General features: G+C 39.3%; 1 protein-coding gene across 5 annotated transcripts in view; it reads left to right on the top strand.

Moving 5' to 3' along the window:
• Window positions 1–16542, top strand: part of DOP1B (DOP1 leucine zipper like protein B) — a 104535-nt gene extending 87993 nt beyond the window's left edge. For 4 of the 5 annotated variants that reach the window (XM_087418112.1, XM_087418110.1, XM_087418111.1 and 1 more), the window contains exons 30-37: window positions 34–180; window positions 1216–1277; window positions 1773–1901; window positions 11461–11597; window positions 13126–13181; window positions 13403–13564; window positions 15373–15502; window positions 16005–16542. In XM_087418112.1, the coding sequence (XP_087274238.1) occupies window positions 34–180; window positions 1216–1277; window positions 1773–1901; window positions 11461–11597; window positions 13126–13181; window positions 13403–13564; window positions 15373–15502; window positions 16005–16256 (1075 nt within the window). In that variant the 3' untranslated portion in view covers window positions 16257–16542. Of the gene's footprint in view, window positions 1–33; window positions 181–1215; window positions 1278–1772; window positions 1902–11460; window positions 11598–13125; window positions 13182–13402; window positions 13565–15372; window positions 15503–16004 lie in introns of those variants that run through there. The other variant, XR_015548711.1, reaches the window with a different exon arrangement.
• Window positions 16543–18962: the final 2420 nt, after the last annotated feature.

Below are 18962 nucleotides of genomic sequence, written 5' to 3'. Positions count from 1 at the left end.
CCTTGACCTCTCCCGCTTCCCTCCCCCATTTAGCGCCTACAACGCTCCCAGCTTCCGGGCGGGCGCCCAGCTGCTGAGCTCTCTGAGTGGCTATGCCTACACAAAACGAGCCTGGAAGAAAGAAGTCCTGGAATTATTCTTGGACCCTGCTTTCTTTCAGATGGACACTTCTTGTATGCAGTAAGAAATGCTACCCTGATAAAAATGTGCTCTGAATCTTCACGTGGAAAAGTGTTGCAGTTGACATAGTTAATTCTCATACCTGAAATGGGAGCAGAGTTAGCATCAACCCAAGTCCTAGGGCAGCACTGTCACAAGCTCGCATGTTAACTCTGTATTCATGGGAAAGGAATTAAGCCTTTTGAAAATACAAAGGTGCCTTTTTTATCAAAAGAAGAATTTCAATTAAGAGAGCATATTATTCCTAAAGAACATAATAGGGGGTTCCAGTGGTACTTGGTCTAGTACTTCTTTATCTTGACCAATGTTAAGATGAAAGAGCCTGCTGGTGACACTGCAGCGTCCTTATCCCACTTCTCAGCCTACACTCCACGAGTTCTTACTGAGACCCTGCAGCCAGCCAGGCCCTGCCCTGGCAGCAGAGAACCATTGCGATACAACTGGGAGATGAACTTCCTGTGCCTTTTTCTTGGAGGTCAACAAACCACTCAGTGACTCTCCCCCTGGCTTGGCTGAACGTGTCTTCAGTAATGGCAGGGATAGAGGGTGGAGATCCATCAGCTTTTTTGTATGGCCTGAAAGTTTGCCTGCCACCACCAGAGCCCTGTGGCTTTCACCCTGTAATTCTGTTGCTCTCCAGGGCAGCCCATTTGAAAACTAGTGGTCTTTGTCTTCACTACCCCCCACTTCTTTCTATCAACCCAAGTGTATGAACATAATCCTGTGTGCACCTATTTAAGGGCAACCCTTGGAAAAGCCAAAGAACCTTGACAATTTATATTTTCTTTTATGGTAAGCTGAGAATTGTTCATTATTTCCTGTATTATTCATTCCAGTATTCCTTCCTTATGTTAAGGTTGTAAATGAAAAGCTTTTTTTGCTTAGCTTTTTCCTATATAAAAACTATCTATTTCACTAACTTTTCAAAAGACAGTCTTTAATAGATCCTAAAGGGGCATGTTCTTTTTTTTGAGGTTGTTAAGTAGACTGTCATCCTTTGCATATTTAATTAATTTTGCTTTTTTTAATATCCAGTTGGAAGTGCATTATTGACCATCTTCTGACTCATGAGAAAACAATGTTTAAAGATTTAATGAGTAAGTTCTATGTTACTTGTACATAAGTCACACTTTAAAGGACCAGTGCCATCGTAGTCAGCTCTTACCACGTGTTTCAGAACTCTGCTCAGGCCTTTTATGGTGCCGTCTAAGCTGTAAACTGTAATGTGATGTGCATAATGTCAGGACTAAATGAATGAGCCCTTCCGGTTTTAGTCTGTTGACAAGAATGCCTTAACAACCTTTTCTACAGCTTTAGAGTGGGGAACTACTTTTGAAAGTAGTGTTAAGTTCACCATAATTTATTAGGAGTACTTTTCTACACCTCATATCCTCTTCTAATGCCCTACCGTTAAGTATTATTAAGTAAGTATTTTTACAAATCAATATGTGAATAACCACATGCCCTTACTTAATCAAGACGATGAATTTTCACCAGGAAAGACAGGAATTATGCTAGTATGAATTTTCTATCACTTATCTCTAATTGTAGCTTTCTCACTAAGTGAAACTTATTTGCTGTATTTATTCTAGACATGCAGAGCAGTTCTTTAAAACTATTCTCGAGTTTTGAGCAGAAAGCCATGCTGCTAAAGCGCCAGGCTTTTGCTGTCTTCAGTGGAGAGCTTGATCAATACCACCTTTACCTGCCTCTGATACAAGGTAAGAAGGCCATCCCACCCCTGCACCCCTACCGCACCCAAAAGTAGGTAGATAGACCCAGAAGTGCCTGAGCTGGGCTGCCTACTAGAAGGGCCCACAGCACATTTTAGTAGAATGGTCGAGTGTTAAAATGAGTACCCAGCAGGTTTGATCATAGCAGAACTTGGGACTATATCGGTAAATCTGAAACTTTATTTTAAAAATCAATTATTATAAGGCTATTAATTTTTATTAGGTAGTTTTAAAAAGCCTGACGGTACTTCTCAGCACTGTCTTCTGCTAGATTCCTCCTGCAGTCAAGACACTTCGAATTTACAATACTAACTGAGGCCAAGGAAGGAGCAAGATTTTGGAGAAGTACCAAGTTTTTCCTTAACAGTTTTTCTTTTCTTCATACTTGCTATATTGTCTGCTTCAAAAATGAATTATTGTAGATATTGTACATGATTTTGAAGGGTTTTATTCCTCCTTATAAAATGTTGAGGCTGCAAAGTGGACATTCTGTTTTTAATTTACCCTCCTCCAAGACAGGAAAGAATCTTCAAATAGGAATGTATTTTCCTTAATACTCATAGCCTCAATGGAATAAAATAAAATTAATACAATTCTCGAAGGATTTTTTGTTTAGTATTATGAAGGCTAGAGTAACGATTCCACAAATACTAGAATTATGGTGTAAATTTTAGGGGGGAGGTCAGGTTTATTAAGGTATAATTTATATACCGTAAAAGTCACCCTTGTGGTTATACAGCTCAATGGATTTTAATAAACACATATAGTCGTGTAGCCACCACCACAGTCAAGATACAGAACATTTCCATCACCCTAGAAAGTTTCCTCATGCCCGTTACAAGTCATCCCCTCTACTTGCCCCCAGACCCTGGCAACCACCAATGTACTTTCTGTTCATATAGTTTTGACTTTTTCAGAATTTCATGTCAATGTGATTAGATAGGATATAACCTTTGAGTCTGACTTCTTTGACTTGGCATAATGTAGTTGAGAGTCATCCATTTTATTGTATTTATCAGTGGTTTATTTCTTTTTATTTGCTCAATAGTATTCCATTCTGTGGTTTATTTACCCATTCACCAATGAAAGGGCATTTGGGTTGTTTCCAGGTAGAATTATGATATAAATGTCTTACTCTACGCTTTAAAAAAAATTTTTTTATAAACATCTGTCAGCTCACAAAGCATGTGCTCTTCCTAAAGTCATCTTTAAGATGACTGTTAATATTAGTACTATTTGTCACCCCACTTTCCTACTTGGTTAACTGTTTGAAAGGTCTTATTGTTTTAGTTCCAAACAGTAACAGCTTTCACAATTATTAATTGTGACAATATCTTATATTTGCAATAATAAAAAACCTTTATAGCTGACAGAATTTTAACATGTAAAGCACATAGGGAGATTTTCACATCATAATATCTTGAATACTTAAGATATATGAAGGCAAATATTCAGATATTACGAATCCAAGTAGCATACCTTTCTTGAGTTACTGATAAGAGGTTGATTCAATCAGATCATGACCAGGAATGCCAGGAAGGTTGATGGTAGGCTCCAAAGACTTCGGCTGAATGTAGGCAAGCTGAACTCTCTTGCATCCCTAGACAATAGTGAGGGGAGAAAGAACAGCCAGAGGAATCACTTTTCCTCACGTGCAGCATCCGTGACTGTGCTTGATGCACCTGGCCACTGGACGGTGGTCTGAAAGTGTAGCGTTAAGCCCACTTCCTCAGTAGAGGCAAGAGGAGGAAAACAGAAAGGAGAGCATGTTGGGCAGTGTACCTAGCTATCCTTTCAGTGCCTTTTCACTCTGAGAGCAAATACTTGTTCCTTCTCCTCTGTCTCCCATCACTCACTCCCAAAATTTGGGCTGAAGCCCAGAAAGCTAAAGAGACATTATTAGGGGTATAGAACAAGAAAAGAAGAGATGACAGCCTTTCTCAAACAGTGGTGTCAAGAATTTGACATGGCAGGATTTAAACATCCAACAATTCTGAGAAATCATGCCTCTGAGAGGGAGAGAGAAGTAGGGGCAATATAATACTATATATGTTATTTATATTCTATTTATATATATAATATATATTTATATATAAAATAAAGTCAGCATAATGCTGACTTAAATAGGAGATGGTTTTTGTGTTCTTAGGGAAGAAGAAATTTCTCTAAATAAGTACCCTCCATTTGGATAGCTCAAGTGCTGTATTTCCAAAAATACTACATGTTAAAAAAAATAAACCTTTTACCCCCTTTAATTCTTTATTGATTGGCAGTTTATGAAGCATTTTCCTTTATATTGTCATCGTCCCCGGGACTGTTGATAGCCTAGCCTCCGTGAGGTCCTGGGCTAATAGAATTCAGAGCGTTCTCTGACAGTCTTGGGACACTTGACTGGCCCCTGTGGAGCAATGATGCCCAAGTCAAGGGAGGAGACTCATCCAGAAGCTTCTAATGAAGCTTGCACACCATGCTTCATTAGAAGCACACCATGGTAAATAGTTGAGGCCTAATCAGAAGAGGCAGAAATAGGGAATTTCTAGTGTTTCTCTTCTGGGATACCCTCTGGGTCCTTTTTCCCTGATTTATAGCACCATCGAGTAGCACCGAAAGAAGTCAATGTGCACAGTGTGGGAAACTGAGCAGCCCCATACATCTTGGCTCAGAGTGACGTAAATTTTACATTGATCATGTCAACCTAAAAAGCAAACTTGCCAGTTATTTTACCCTCAAATCAAGTTTATTGAATAGCCAAAAGAATTGTAATTTGGTATGTGCATGCTATGGTGAACCATAGGCAAATCCGGAGAGACAAGGGAAGGGGCTTGCTTTTATAGAGCAAAACAGGGTGCAGGGAGGGGCTGTTATAAAGGAAAGTCCATTGGGGGAAAGTAACGGTTCTAGGTGGCGACAGCTTCTCATTGGCTGAGCTGTGGTGTTTCTCATTGGTTAGGCTGTTGCTGGGTGGGGAGAGAAATCTTCCTTCAGTAGTAAAGTGCTTGCACTTCTTGTAGGAGATGAAAGCTAATGTCTCTTCCTGTTTGGGTAATTGACAACATATAGTAGGGAATGAGAGCTCCCCATACAGGCCTTCCTGACTCCAGTTTAGTTGAGGTTTCCCTTATTCATTTCACAATCATGGAAGAAGCTGTAAATAAGCCCAAAGCAATTATTTAATTTAAAATAAAAGGACAAAATGCTGTTTGTCTAAAATGAGAGGGGGGCGTGCATCACTCCCTAACAGAAGCCCCTGAGTATGGGATCAGAAAGATTTAGAAGCAATGCTCTGTTCCCTTTAAGCTGGATGAGTGTGGCTCATCTGAGGTCCGTTGGAGTCCTTTCCGTCTTTTAAGTCTTCCTCATTTCCTATACATATTAGCTCTGTTTTTACATCAGGATATTGATGCTCAGAGAGATTGGGTCCTGCCTAAAGTTGTGTTGCCACTAACTAGCAAGACCTGGACTGAAATCTGAGCCTCTTGGCTCCCAATAATAGGCTGTGGTCTTGAGTAGGTGTCCTTTGAGGTTGGTGGAGTAGGAGTACTACTCTCGTTTCACAGATGGGGAACAAGGACTCAGGAGATTAAGTGGCCAGCCTAAACGAGGTTCTGCAGCCTGTGACGGTGGTGCAAGGATTCTGGCTCAGGCTTTCTCCAGCTATCTGCTCACAAGGACTCCTTAAGCTTGTAACGTTTATCGCTCAGCTAAGAAAGGAACATTAGAGGGACTGGCCCAATGGCACAAGTGGTTAAGTGTGCACGCTCTGCTGCAGCGGCCCGGGGTTCACAGGTTTGGATCCCAGGTGCACACTGACGCACCACTTGTCAAGCCACGCTGTGGCGGCGTCCCATAGAAAGTAGAGAAAGATGGGCATGGATGTTAGCTCAGTGCCAATCTTCCTCAGCAAAAAAAAAAAAAGGGAGGATTGGCATTGGCTGTTAGCTCAGGGCCGATCTTCCTCACAAAAAAAAACAAAGAAATATTAGAGACTGAAGAAAATTCGAGATTCTAAAATAGATCATCTTGGCTGAAGAATAATCTCATGAATTTAGCTTTTATTTGGAGCACCAATATGAAACATGCCCGGTGTGTACAAACCACTTTTTTTTTTAGTATTTTCTATTTTGAAATAGATTGACTCACCAGAAGTTGCACAAATAGTGCCGAGTGTTCCTGTGTACTCTTGGTCCAACTTCCCCTGTTATAACACCGCCCATAAGCATAGTCCATTATCAAAACCAGGAAATCAACATTGGAATATTACCATAACTCAACTAGAGACTTTTCAGATTTCACCAGTTTTTACATGCACTCTTTTTGTGTATGTTTGTGTGTGTGTATAGTTGTATGAAAGTATCACATACACAAATTCTTGTGGCCAGCACCACAACCAGGATACAGAACTTTTCCAACACCACTAAGCAACTCCCTCATGTCACTACCTTTATAGTCAAACCCTCCACCCAGTCCTAACCCCTGGAAACCACTGATCTGTTCTCTATCACTTTTATCTCAAATTTTGTCTCTTTGAGAATGTTATATAAATGGAATCATACAGCTTTTGAGATTAGCTTTTTTCATTTAGTGTAATGCCTTTGCAATCCATCTAAAGGCAAGTGGGGTACATCCATGGGTGTATCAAGAGTTTGATCTTTTTTATTGAGTAATAATGCTCCATTTTATGGATGTATCACAGTTCATTTATCCATTCACCTAATGGACATTTGGATTGTTTCCAGTTTTTGGTTATTACAAATAAAGCCTCAGTGATAAACAATCATGTACAGGTTTTTGTGTGGATGTAAGTTGTCATTTCTCTAGGATGAATACACAAGGATATGATTACTGGATCCTACAGTAAATGTATGTTAACTGTATAAGAAACTGCCAAATCCTTTTCCAGAATGGGTATACCGTTTTGCATTCCCATTTAAACAGTAATTCAAATGTCATTATCCTTCTGATATCTATATGGTCTGTAGAGATAGCCCCTCTTTCATTCCTGATATTAATTTGTGCCTTCTCTATTTTTTCTTTGTCAATCTTGCTGGAGGTTTATCAGTTTTGTTTTTTTCAAGTAACCAGCTTTTAGTTTGATTGATTTTTCTGTATTATTTTTTGTTTTCAATTTTATTTATTTCCACTCTTTATTATTTTATATTTGCTTTGGGTTTATTTTGTTCTTTTTCTAGTCTCTTGAGGTGGAGGCTTAGATTATAGATTTGAGCCCTTTCTTCTTTTATAGTGTAAGCATTTAGTGTGATAAATTTCCCTCTCGGCAATACTTTAACTGTATCCCACAAAATCATGTTGTATTTTTACTTTCATTCATTTCTTTGTATTTGTTTTTATTTCCTTTAAGACTTGCTCTTCAGCCCATATCTTATTTAAGAGTGTGTTAATTTCCAGGTATTAGGGATTTCCCTGATATCTTTCTGTTATTAATTTCTAGTTTGATTCCATTATGGTCAGAGAACATTCTTTATAGGATTTAAATCTATTGAAGTTTGTTTTATGATCCACAATATAATGTATCTTGGTGAATGTTCCATGAGCACTTAATGAATGTGTGTCCTGCTGCTGTTGTTGAGTGGAGTGTTCTATAAGTGTCGATTAGAACCTGTTAGTTGATGATATTTCTCAGTTCTTCTATATCCTTACTGACTTTTTTCCTAGAAGTTCTGTGAGTTATGGGATAGGGATGTTGAAGTTCCCAGCTATAATTGTCAGTGCCTGTTCGCCTTTGAGTTCTGGAAGTTCTTTCTTCATATATTTTTATTTTATTTTATTTATTTTTTCCCCCAAAGCCCCAGTAGATAGCTGTATGTCATAGCTGCACATCCTTCTAGTTGCTGTATGTGGGACGCGGCCTCAGCATGGCCGGAGAAGCGGTGCATCGGTGCGCGCCCGGATCCGAACCCGGGCTGCCAGCAGTGGAGCACGCGCACTTAACCGCTAAGCCACGGGGCTGGCCCACCTCATATATTTTATACGTCTGTTGTTTGGTGCATACACATTTAAGATTGTTATATCTTCTTGTCGAATTGCCCTTTTTACCACTAGATAATGTCCCTCTTTGCCCCTGGTATTTTTCTTTCTCTGAAGTCTGTTTTGTTTAATAGTAATAATAGTAATAAAATAATAATAATAGTAATAGTAATAAAAGTAATAGTAATAAAAGTAATAGCTTCCTTTTGAGTAATGTTTACGTAGTGTATCTTCTTCCATCCTTTTACCTTTAACCTACCTATATCATATTGGAAGTGAGTTTTGTGTAAGATAGCATATAATTGGGTCATTTTCTTTTAATCCATTCTACCAATCTCTCTTTCTTAATTGACGTGTTTAGACAATTTACATCTCATGTAATTGTTGGCGTGTTAGGATTTATTATGCCATTTAATTTCTGTTTATTCCTTGTTTTTCATTCCTCTGTTTCCCTTTCCTATTTTCCTGAGGTTACTTGAACATTTTTTTAGTATTCCATTTTGATTTAACACATTTAAAGTATTTTTTTAGTATATCTCTTGATATAGCTTTTTGTAGTGGTTGCTCTAGGGATTACAGTATACATAATATAAACATACTTCCATGGTCTACTAGTATCAACACTTTACCACCATTTAGGATGCTTTTCTCTTCTCCCATGTGGTGTAGTTGTTTGAAATATTACCTTTACTTACACTGGGAACCACAAGACACAGTGGTACACTTTTTGCTTTCCACTGTCCAACATAATTTAAAAACTCAAGAGAAAAGAGTATTAGTTTTTCTTATGTATTTACTCTTTGAATTGCTCTTTTGTCATCCTTGATGTTCCGTGTTTCCTACCATTACCATTTTTCTGTCTGAAGAACATCATTTAGCCATTCTTTTAGTGCATATCTGCTGACAACAAGTTTTCTTAGTTTTCCTCCTTTGAGACTCTCTTTTATTTCACCTTCGTTCTTTTCAGTTTGTTTCAGTTTGTTCAGTTTTGGGTTTTTTCTTTCATCTTCATTCTGGAAGGATGTTTTCATTGGAAATAGAATTCTGGGTCAAAATTCTTTTCTTTCAGCCCTTGAAACATGTGCCACTCCTTTCTGACTCAGTGGTTTCTGATCAGAAATCTGCTGTCATTTGAATCATTGTTCCCTTTTAGGTAATGTATCATTTACCTCTGACTTCTATCAAGATTTTTTTCCTTTGTCTCTCGTTTTCAGAAGTTTGATTGTATGACTGAATGTGGATTTCTTTGGTTTTATCTTTTTTTAGAGTTCACTTACCGTCTTGTATCTGTAGATTTATGTCTTTCACCAAATTTGGAAAGTTTTCAGTCATTTTTTCTTCAAATATTTTTCCAACCTGTACTCTTCTTCCTCTCCTTCTGGGACTCCAGTGACACAAATGTTAGATCTTTTGTTGTCCGAGTGGTTTCAGAGACTCTGTTCATTTTTTTTCCAATCTTTTTTTTCTCCTGTATTCCGTTTCAGTAATTTCTATTGATTCTGTCTTCACCTTCCCTCTTTCCTTTGTCGCCTCCATTCTGCTATTGAGCTCATCAGTGAGCTTTTCTATTTCAATGATTGTATTTTTTAGTTCTAAAATTCCATTTGGCTCTTTTTTGTATCTTCTATTTCTTTGCTGAGACTTTCTATTTTTTATTTGTTTCAAGTGTCCATAATTAATTATTATAGTATTTTTAGGCAGCAGCTTTAAAATACTTTTCTAATAATTCCAACCTCTGTACATCTCTGCATTGGTGTCTTTTTGTTATCTTTTTTCATTCAAGTTGAGACTTTTGGCATTCCAGGTTACAGACTTCTCAGATGCCCAGGTCAGAATGAAATAAAAAATTTAAAAAACTTGGGGCCAGCCTGGTGGTTAAGTGCACGCGCTCTGCTTTGGTGGCCTGGGGTTCACAGATTCAGATCCTGGGTGCGGACCTATGCACCACTCATCAAGCCATGCTATGGCGGCATCCCATATACAAAAAATAGAGGAAGATGAGCACAGATGTTAGCTCAGGGCCAATCTTCCTCACCAAAAAAAAAGGAAATGAAAAATAAAATTAAAAAATACTCTAGGGGGGCCGGCCCGGTGGCGCAAGTGGTTAAGTGCGCATGCTCCGCTGTGGCAGCCCGGGGTTCACCGGTTCAGATCCCGGGCGCGCACCGACGCACCGCTTGTCAGGCCATGCTGTGGCAGCATCCTATATAAAGTAGAGGAAGATGGGCATGGATGTTAGCCCAGGGCCAGTCTTCCTCAGCACAAAAAAGAGGAGGATTGGCAGGTGTTAGCTCAGAGCCGATCTTCCTCACAAAAAAAAACAAAAAAACTCTAGGGAACTTACTGCCAGGTCTTTCCTTAAGTTCCAGGGTTTCTAGCCACTACAGCCTTGTTTTCTTCATCTTTCAGTTTTCTGATAGTTGGTTTATGTGTTTTGTTCAATGTTTTTTTTTTATTGCAATTAGAGAGATAAATAGGATGTAGTATACTTAACTCCATCTGTCCAGAACCAGAAGCACAAACCACTTTTTAAAAATGCCAGGTTGGGGCCGGCCCCGTGGCTTAGCGGTTAAGTGCGCGCGCTCCGCTACTGGCAGCCCAGGTTCGGATCCCGGGCGCGCATCAACGCACCGCTTCTCCGGCCATGCTGAGGCCACGTCCCGCATACAACAACTAGAAGGATGTGCAGCTATGACATGCAACTATCTACTGGGGCTTTGGGGGAAAAAATAAAAAATAATAAAAAAATAAAAAATGCCAGGTTGTTTGTCAAGTGTCTGAGCTATACCCGATCCTTCATTTGGTCAGAGTACTTTTAAAGACAAGAAGTAAAAACCCACTCAAGCTAGCGCAAATAGAAGTTTATTACTAATGTCCTGCAGCGAACCTTAACCAGCATGACTGTAGTTCAGCTGTTTGCTGTAGCAATTTGTCATGTTCCTAAGAAGCCTTAAATTATGGAAAAAATCACATTCTACAAACAATTATGTCAGTGGAGAAGTAGAAAAGACTGTTAGGGTCTGGAGAGTTTAACTCACAACATTTTTTCTCGCAAGACTTAAAGTTTTTGTCATAGCCATCAAATCTAAACTTTACTGAATAAATCTATTTTATTCACTCGCTCCACTTCCCACTCCGTACCCCAAAATATGATGTCATTTGCCAGCCAGTGTATATGGTCCTTTAGTTCCATCACTCACCAAGGACTGTCTTTGGTTTCTGTGTCTCATAACTCATATTCTTAGGAGAAAATGTAAGTGGTCATTGATCCTGCAGTGGATTTCTGGCTTGAGTCAGAAGTTCATGCCTCTCTGCTCAGCTGTGGCAGCAGAATAAGAGCCACTCGATTCACTCCGCTTAGCAAAGACCATGAACTGCTGCACTTCACAAAGAGGAGGCTTGAGCGTAAACAAGGGACACAGAAATGTTCTCCTAACACCCATTTCTTATACCGGGTTGTTGTCAAATGTCAGAGCAATTACAATTTTACTTTTCTTCGTTGTCTAATGAGAAAATCCAAACTGCATATTTGTGTGACGTCTTTAAAATCTTCTTTCCTTAGAACGCCTGACAGACAATCTCAGAGTTGGACAGACATCCATAGTTGCTGCTCAGATGTTTCTTTTTTTCAGAGTTTTGCTGCTAAGAATATCTGCCCAACATTTGACTTCACTGTGGCCAATAATGGTCTCTGAATTAGTAAGTACAAATATTTTACTCTTGAAAGCAAAGTTGGAGCTTTTTAAAATGCTTTTTCAGGAATAATATACTATTTTATATGTATCTAATTTTTTCTATTGAAATATAGTTGGCATATATATCTAATTTTATCAGCAAAATCTTCAATCAAGTTGGTAGCTCTTGGTTAAAAAGAGAATATTTTTTCTTATCCTATAATCATGTTTGATCTCTCAACTGTCAGTTCCAAGTAATTTGTACTGTTTCATATTATTGGCTATTTTTTAAACTGTTTTTTTTTCCAGTTTTATTGAGATATAATTGACATACAGCAGTGTATAAGTTTGAGGTGTACAACATAATGATTTGACTTACGTATATTGTGAAATGATTACCACAATAAGTTTAGTTAACATTCATCATCTCATATAGACATGAAAAGAAAAAGAAAAACAGGTTTTTTTCCTCATGGTGAGAACTCTTAGGATTTACTCTCTTAACTTTCATATACCATACAGCAGTGTTAACTATAGTCATCATGTTGAACATTACATCCCTAGTACTTATTTATCTTATAACTGGAAGTTTGTACCTTTTGACCATCTTCATCCAATTTCCCCTCCCCCTACCTCCTGCCTCTGGTAACCACAAATCTGGTCTCTTTTTCTATGAGTTTGGTTTTGTTTTTCTGTTTTTGTTTTTGTTTTTTTAGATTTCACATATAAGTGAGATCATACCGTATTTGTCTTTCTCTGACTTATTTCACTTAGCATAACACCCTCAGGGTCCATCCATGTTGTCACAAATGGCAGGACTTCCTTCTTTTTTATGTCTGAATAATATTCTATTGTATACATATACAACATTTTCTTTATCCACTCATCTGTTGATGGACACTTAGGTTGTTTCCACATCTTTGCTATTGTAAATAATGCTGCTGTGAACATGAGGGTGCAGCTCTCTCTTTCACATAGTGTTTTCATTTCCTTTGGATATGTTCCCAGAAGTGGGATTGCTGGATTATATGGTAGTTCTATTTTTAATTTTTTGAGGAACGTTCATACTGTTTTCCATACTGGCTATACCAGTTTACAATCCCACCAGCAGTGCACAAGCGTTCCATTTTCTCCACCTCCTCACCAGCACTTGTCTCTTGTCGTTTTGATGATAGCCATTCTAACAGGTGAGAAGTGATATCTCATTCTGGTTTTGATTTGCATTTCCCTGATGATTAGTGATGTTGAGCATCTTTTCATGTACTTGTTGTCCATTCATATATATTGTTTGGAAAAATGTTTATTCAGATCCTTTGCCCATTTTTTAATAGGATTATTTGCTTTTTTGATATTGTGTTGTATGAGTTCTTTATATATTTTGAATATTATCCCCTTATCAAATATTTGGTTTGCAGATATTTTTTCCCCTTCTGTAGGTTGTCTTTTCATTTTGTTGATTGTTTCTTTTGCTTTATTTGCTATTTTTTCTGGACATATAAACATTAAGCTAGGTTCTCTCAAATAGTAACTTGAATTCACATTTTCTTTTTAAGATTCAGACATTCATACAGCTTGAAGAAGATCTGAAAGAGGATGATGAATCATCGAGGTAAGTAGTGCAAGGGTCTTTGCACATACGTGAGGGTAATGGGCATCACTTTATGACATAGGGTTATCTCACACTAAGTATTCTTGAAGTACTTGTGAAGGGACCAGCTATTTGGACCATTTCTTAAAAGGAGAAAAACCTTCTTATGGACATTGCATAGACAACTGGACTACAGCAGATGTGAGTGAATTTATAACAAGATTTTCTTTGCAAATTTATAGAAACAGCAACAAAATGAACAGAGTGAAAGTCTCAGTCGCTGATGGGAATGGGCCCTCAGTGGGGGAGATACCCCAGAATGAACTCATCTTGTATTTGTCAGCTTGCAAATTCTTGGACACAGCACTCTCTTTTCCACCTGATAAGATGCCGTTATTTCAAATGTAAGTCAAATAAGACCACGTGTCCTCTCTGGAGTAGGCGACTTCTCTTTCCTTGTAAGCACTCTCAACTTGTTCTTTCCTCTGCAGTATGTGGGTTCCTAGTGGCCAATGAGCCTGCTCAGAATACCAAGTTGCAGATTACTTGCAACATCTGTGGTTTCGTGAATTTGGCTCACGGTAGTGTTTATGGATGGGTTTCGGGGGGGGGAGGGTGTATTTAGGTGGTTTCTTGACGCTGAATGTTTATAAAACAAGAGGCAGCCCCTGGTGGCCCTCAGTGCATTTGTGTAGATATGTTTGTCCATTTGTTTTTAGTTAAATCAATGGATCACGCTGCCTCCAGTTCACTTTGCCTGGTTGGCTTACATAACACAGCTGCTTGTGCGTTTCATCTCATGCCCCAGATGCCACTGCTCTCTGTCCCATCCCCCTGAAGAGAGTAATCCTGTAGAAATGTTTGTGGTGAAAAAGTGGGTTCTCTTTAACTGCATGTTACTGAGGGAAAGAAGCCAATCTGAAATGGGTACCTACTTTATGATTCCAACTATATGACATTCCGGAAAAGGCAAAACGACGGAGACAGGAAAAAGACCAGTGGTTGCCAGGGGTTAGGAGAGAGGGAGGCAGAACATAGACGATTTTTAGGGCAGTGAAACTACTCCGTATGATACTATAATGGTGGATACATGTCATTATATGTTTGTCCAAACCCATAGAATGCACAGCACCAAGAGTGAACCCTAAGGTAAACTATGGACTCTGGGTGATAATGATGAGTCAGTGTCAGTTCATCAGTTGTAACAAATATACCACTCTGGTGGGGGATGTTGAAAGTCGGGGAGGCTGTGCCTGGCAGAGGCGGGCAGGGAATATATGGGAAACCTCTGTACTTTCTGCTTGATTTTGCTGTGAACCTAAAACTGCTCAAAAAAAAAAAAAACGTATTTTTTTAAGTGAGGGTTCTGATGTACGTGAACATGCATAGCAACGTTATTTATAATAGGCAAAAAGTGGAGAAAACCTAAATGTCCATCAATCGACAAATGGATAAATAACATATGGTATATCCATACAAAGAAATATTCAGCAATAAAAAGAAATGGGAGCCAGCCCCGCGGCTTCGCAGTTAAGTGCATGCACTCTGCTACTGGCGGCCCGGGTTCGGATCCCGAGTGCACACCGACGCACCGCTTCTCCGGCCATGCTGAGGCTGCGTCCCACGTACAGCAACTAGAAGGATGTGCAACTATGACATACAACTATCTACTGGGGCTTTGAGGGGAAAAAAAAGGAGGAGGATTGGCAATAGATGTTAGCTCAGAGCCGGTCTTCCTCAGCAAAAAAAAGAGGAGGATTAGCGTGGATGTTAGGTCAGGGCTGATCTTCCTCACAAAAAAAAAAAAAAAAAGAAATGAAATAGTGACACATTCTACAGTGTGGATGAACCTTGACAACATTAAGTGAAAGAAGCCAGTCTTAAAGGACCACATATTCTGTTTATATGAAATGTCCAGAATAGGAAAATTTGTAGAGACAGAAAATAGATTATTGGTTGCCTAGATCAGGGGGTCTAGGGGATAAGGGGTGATGGCTAAAGGGGGCAGGAATTCTTTCTGGGGTAATGAAAATATCCTAAAATTGATTATAGTGGAGGTACAATTCTGTGAATATACTAAAAGCCACTGAATTGTACACTTTAAATGGGTGAATTGTATGGTATGTGAATTATATCTCAATAAAACTGTTCAAAAATCTGTTTTAAGTGGGCTCTGAGCCAGCTTGCCTGACCTCGGATTTTTTTCCTCTAGTTACAGATGGGCATTTGTTCCAGAAGTGGACACAGAGGGCCCTGCCTTCCCATCAGATCTAGAGGAGAATCACCAAGAATGCAAACCCCACACTGTTAGGATTCTAGAACTTCTGAAATTAAAATATGGGGTAAATGTTTTCATTTTTGAAAGTAATATTCATGGCAGAGGGGAGAAGGGCTAAGCAATGAGTGAGCTACTGATATGCCACTTGATTTGAATGACTTTGCATAATTTTCAAAATCTCTGAGAGAGAAAACTTGGAGATGGTTATAAAGTCCATCTTTACTTTGTCATTTATATGTCAGTCTCTCATCCCAGTTGCTAAGAGGTAAAGCTTCCTGGATAACACAGTCGTGGAGAAGGAGTCCTATTTACTGAGTCCCTTTGTTACTTAGAGGAAGGGCCTGCTAGGAGGAATGGTGGGGGCCTCCGGTGAGGGTGGGCTCAGGATGAAATGCTGGTGGAAGATGTCAATTGAAGACCTGGAATTTGAGTTTATGCAGCTGTCTTCAGTGCAGATAATGAATTTTCATAAAGAACCCTGTCTTAGGTTTAGCTGCCTACACATGCTGAGCTCGCCTCTCTAACCCTTAGCAAAGCCACATCATTTTCATGGGTTTTTCTTGCAGGAAATTAGCAGCTCTGATGAGATCACCATGAAGAGTGAATTCCCTCTCCTGCGCCAACATTCTGTTTCCAGCATGAGGCAATTGATGCCATTCTTCAAGACTCTAAATTGTGCTTTTAAAACCCAAAGTAAACTGCCCGCTGACACTCAGGGAGCTCCATCCTTAGAGTTTCCTGTCACAGATAGCCCAAGGGTCTTCAAACAGCTGGAAGAATGTGTTGAATATGATTTTTTGGAACATCTGGAATGTTAACCTTGGAAGACAGAATTTGTTTAATCCATTTACTGATACTTCAGTGAAAACCAGGATATATTCTAAACAAGAAAGGAGCCAGGGTAGTGCTTTTAAACAATTCTGAACGTAGATTTCAGATAATTTTCTGTTGGACAACAAAACACATTTCCCTAAATGCCTTGTAATATATTTGGATCTGATTGTATGTTTCTTCCTCAATTTATGTAAAGAAAATAAAATTAATATATCATCTAACGGTAGCACAAAATTCGTAATATGAAGTAAAGTTCTAGGAGAATGAAGAGTTGATTTCTTTGCTGATGCAGATATATGGGTCTGTCTCAGTGTATTTCTCTAAAAATTTAAACTTGTTGAATATTTTTAACGTTTTACACGTGTGTCCTTTAACGCATTTATTTTGGTACTGCATTTTAAAACTAAAATATATTATTTTCTGAAAATAATAGTTGCCCTTTACCATTGACTCTTCAGCAGAGGTGAGCACTGGAAGATATGTCAGTGAATTTAAGTCTTGCGCATTAAAATCGGGTGTTTGCACTGTGCAGTTGCGTAAGAAGTACATAGTTTTCAAAACCCTGGCAGCTGTCACCTTAGTTATGCACCACCGCATACCTTACCAGCACTTTCCATTTAATGCAAATCAGTCAGTGTAGTCGTGGAGCCTTTAATGCCTGAAACTACTGTCATGGAAACTCACTGTTTGGACTCTTCCCTTTTACTCTGTCCTATCTGGGATCTCTCTACCACTTTGCAGACATCACTGTTCATTAAAATAATCCCTTCCTAGACCCGGGCTTCTCTAGCCTGGCAGCATGTCATCCCACCCTTTCCGAGCCTCCCTGTCCTATGCCAGCTACCCTATTTAGAATCCTGGCTTGGCGCCCTCCTCCGCTATGGGTGCTTTCACTCTCTGCCAGTGAGCGTGGTTTGCCTTCCTGACCTGCCTCTCTCATGTCTCCTTTTCAGCCACCGGAGCATTATGTGAAATCACTTGCCAGGTCAGATGATACATCCTGTCCTGATGAGTGTGCTCAGATCCTTCTTTTCTGTAGACAAGCGTGTTTTGGAATTTGACTAACATTATCAGTTAATTTTCTCCTAACATCCTGCTCATTACTCATTTGTGTGCAGTGCAGAAGCAATTTGTGTCATTAGCCGCAATATAGGATTTGGGAAACACAGAGCCACTTGGTTCCCTAAATAAGGGCTAAAAAGAAGAATCAAAAAGCATCTCTAGATATATGGGTATTCATACAAATGTATGTTAAAAATTACATAGAAATTTTTGTATAGGGGGAAATATGTTTAAAAACATTTGCAGGACCAGCCTGGTGGCGTAGTGGTTGAGTGCACGCACTCCGCTTCAGTGGCCTGGGGTTCGCAGGTTCGGATCCCGGACGCACACTGTCACACTGCTTGTCAAGCCATGCAGTGATGGTGTCCCATATAAAGTAGAGGGAGATGGGCACAGATGTTAGCCCAGGGCCAATCTTCCTCAGCAAAAAGAGGAAGGCTGGCATCGGATGTTAGCTCGGCGCTAATCTTCCTCACCAAAAAAAAAAAAAAATTGTAAAAACATTTGCAAGTTTGCTTACTAAAATTTTAAATATTGAAGTATAGAATTGTAAATTCTTTGTAACTTATACTATGAGTTACCTATAATCCAGGTTATGAAGAAGTAACCACATGCTGATTGTTAACATCAAGTTGGGTGCATATCAAAATTGACAACGAAACTAATAGCTTATTTATATCATCAGTAGCTGTTATGCTATGAAAGGTAGTTCTTGTATCTTTACTTAGATTTACCAATTTTTTTTAATGTTTTTTTCCTTTTTTGGGGGGGGGGGGAGATTGGCCCTGAGCTAACATCTGTTGCCAATCTTTCTCCTTTTTTCCTTTTTCCTTTTTTCTCCCCAAAGCCCCAGTAGAAAATTGTATGTCATAGTTGTCCTTCTAGTTGCTCTATGTGGGACACCACCTCAGCATGGCTTGATGAGCAGTGCGTAGGTCCATACCCAGGATCCGAAATGGCGAACCCCGGGCCGCCAAAGCAGAGCGTGCAAACTTAGCCACTATGCCACCAGGCCAGCCTCTAGATTTACCAATTTCATTTTTCATTTTTTTTCTCTCCAATGTCTAAAACAACCTAATGGTCTTTGATAATACCATATGTAATTTAATTCTTATTTATTAAGTAGAAATCTTAAAAGACAGGGTTTCAACAACACATCCCTATGTCTATCATAGAACACTAGATAAGTCTTATAAATGTGATGTCCATGTCGATCTTTTCTTTCGTCAGTGTATAGCACAGTAGTTGAGGGTGGAGGCTCTCACGTCAACTTGCCTGGGTTTGGCACTCAGCCTCCCCACTGCTAGCCTGGGCAAATACTTTGTGCTCAGTTTTCTCATCTATAAAATGGGACTGTCCATGGCAACTCCCTCTTAGGGTTCTAGCAGCTGATCATGTCTGTGCCCCCTCTGTGATCTATGTGAACATTCTGGCCATGTACCCATCAGTAGGAACGAAACATGTGCCCACCCCCACTATCTGTAAGCCTACATGTTACATTCATTTACCTGAGTACCAACATATATTGTGTATTTTATAAAAGAGAAAATGGAGATCCCTAAAGTATGAGGGAAAACAAAATCAGTAGTTCTGGTGTTTTCTTCTTCCCAACGGAGGCCCTTCTGCAC

The sequence above is a fragment of the Ceratotherium simum genome, chromosome 27 (assembly GCF_057802395.1).
Source record: "Ceratotherium simum simum isolate JZ-2026a chromosome 27, ASM5780239v1, whole genome shotgun sequence".
Classification (NCBI taxonomy): domain Eukaryota; kingdom Metazoa; phylum Chordata; class Mammalia; order Perissodactyla; family Rhinocerotidae; genus Ceratotherium; species Ceratotherium simum.
This window is presented reverse-complemented; position numbering and strand designations above follow the sequence as displayed.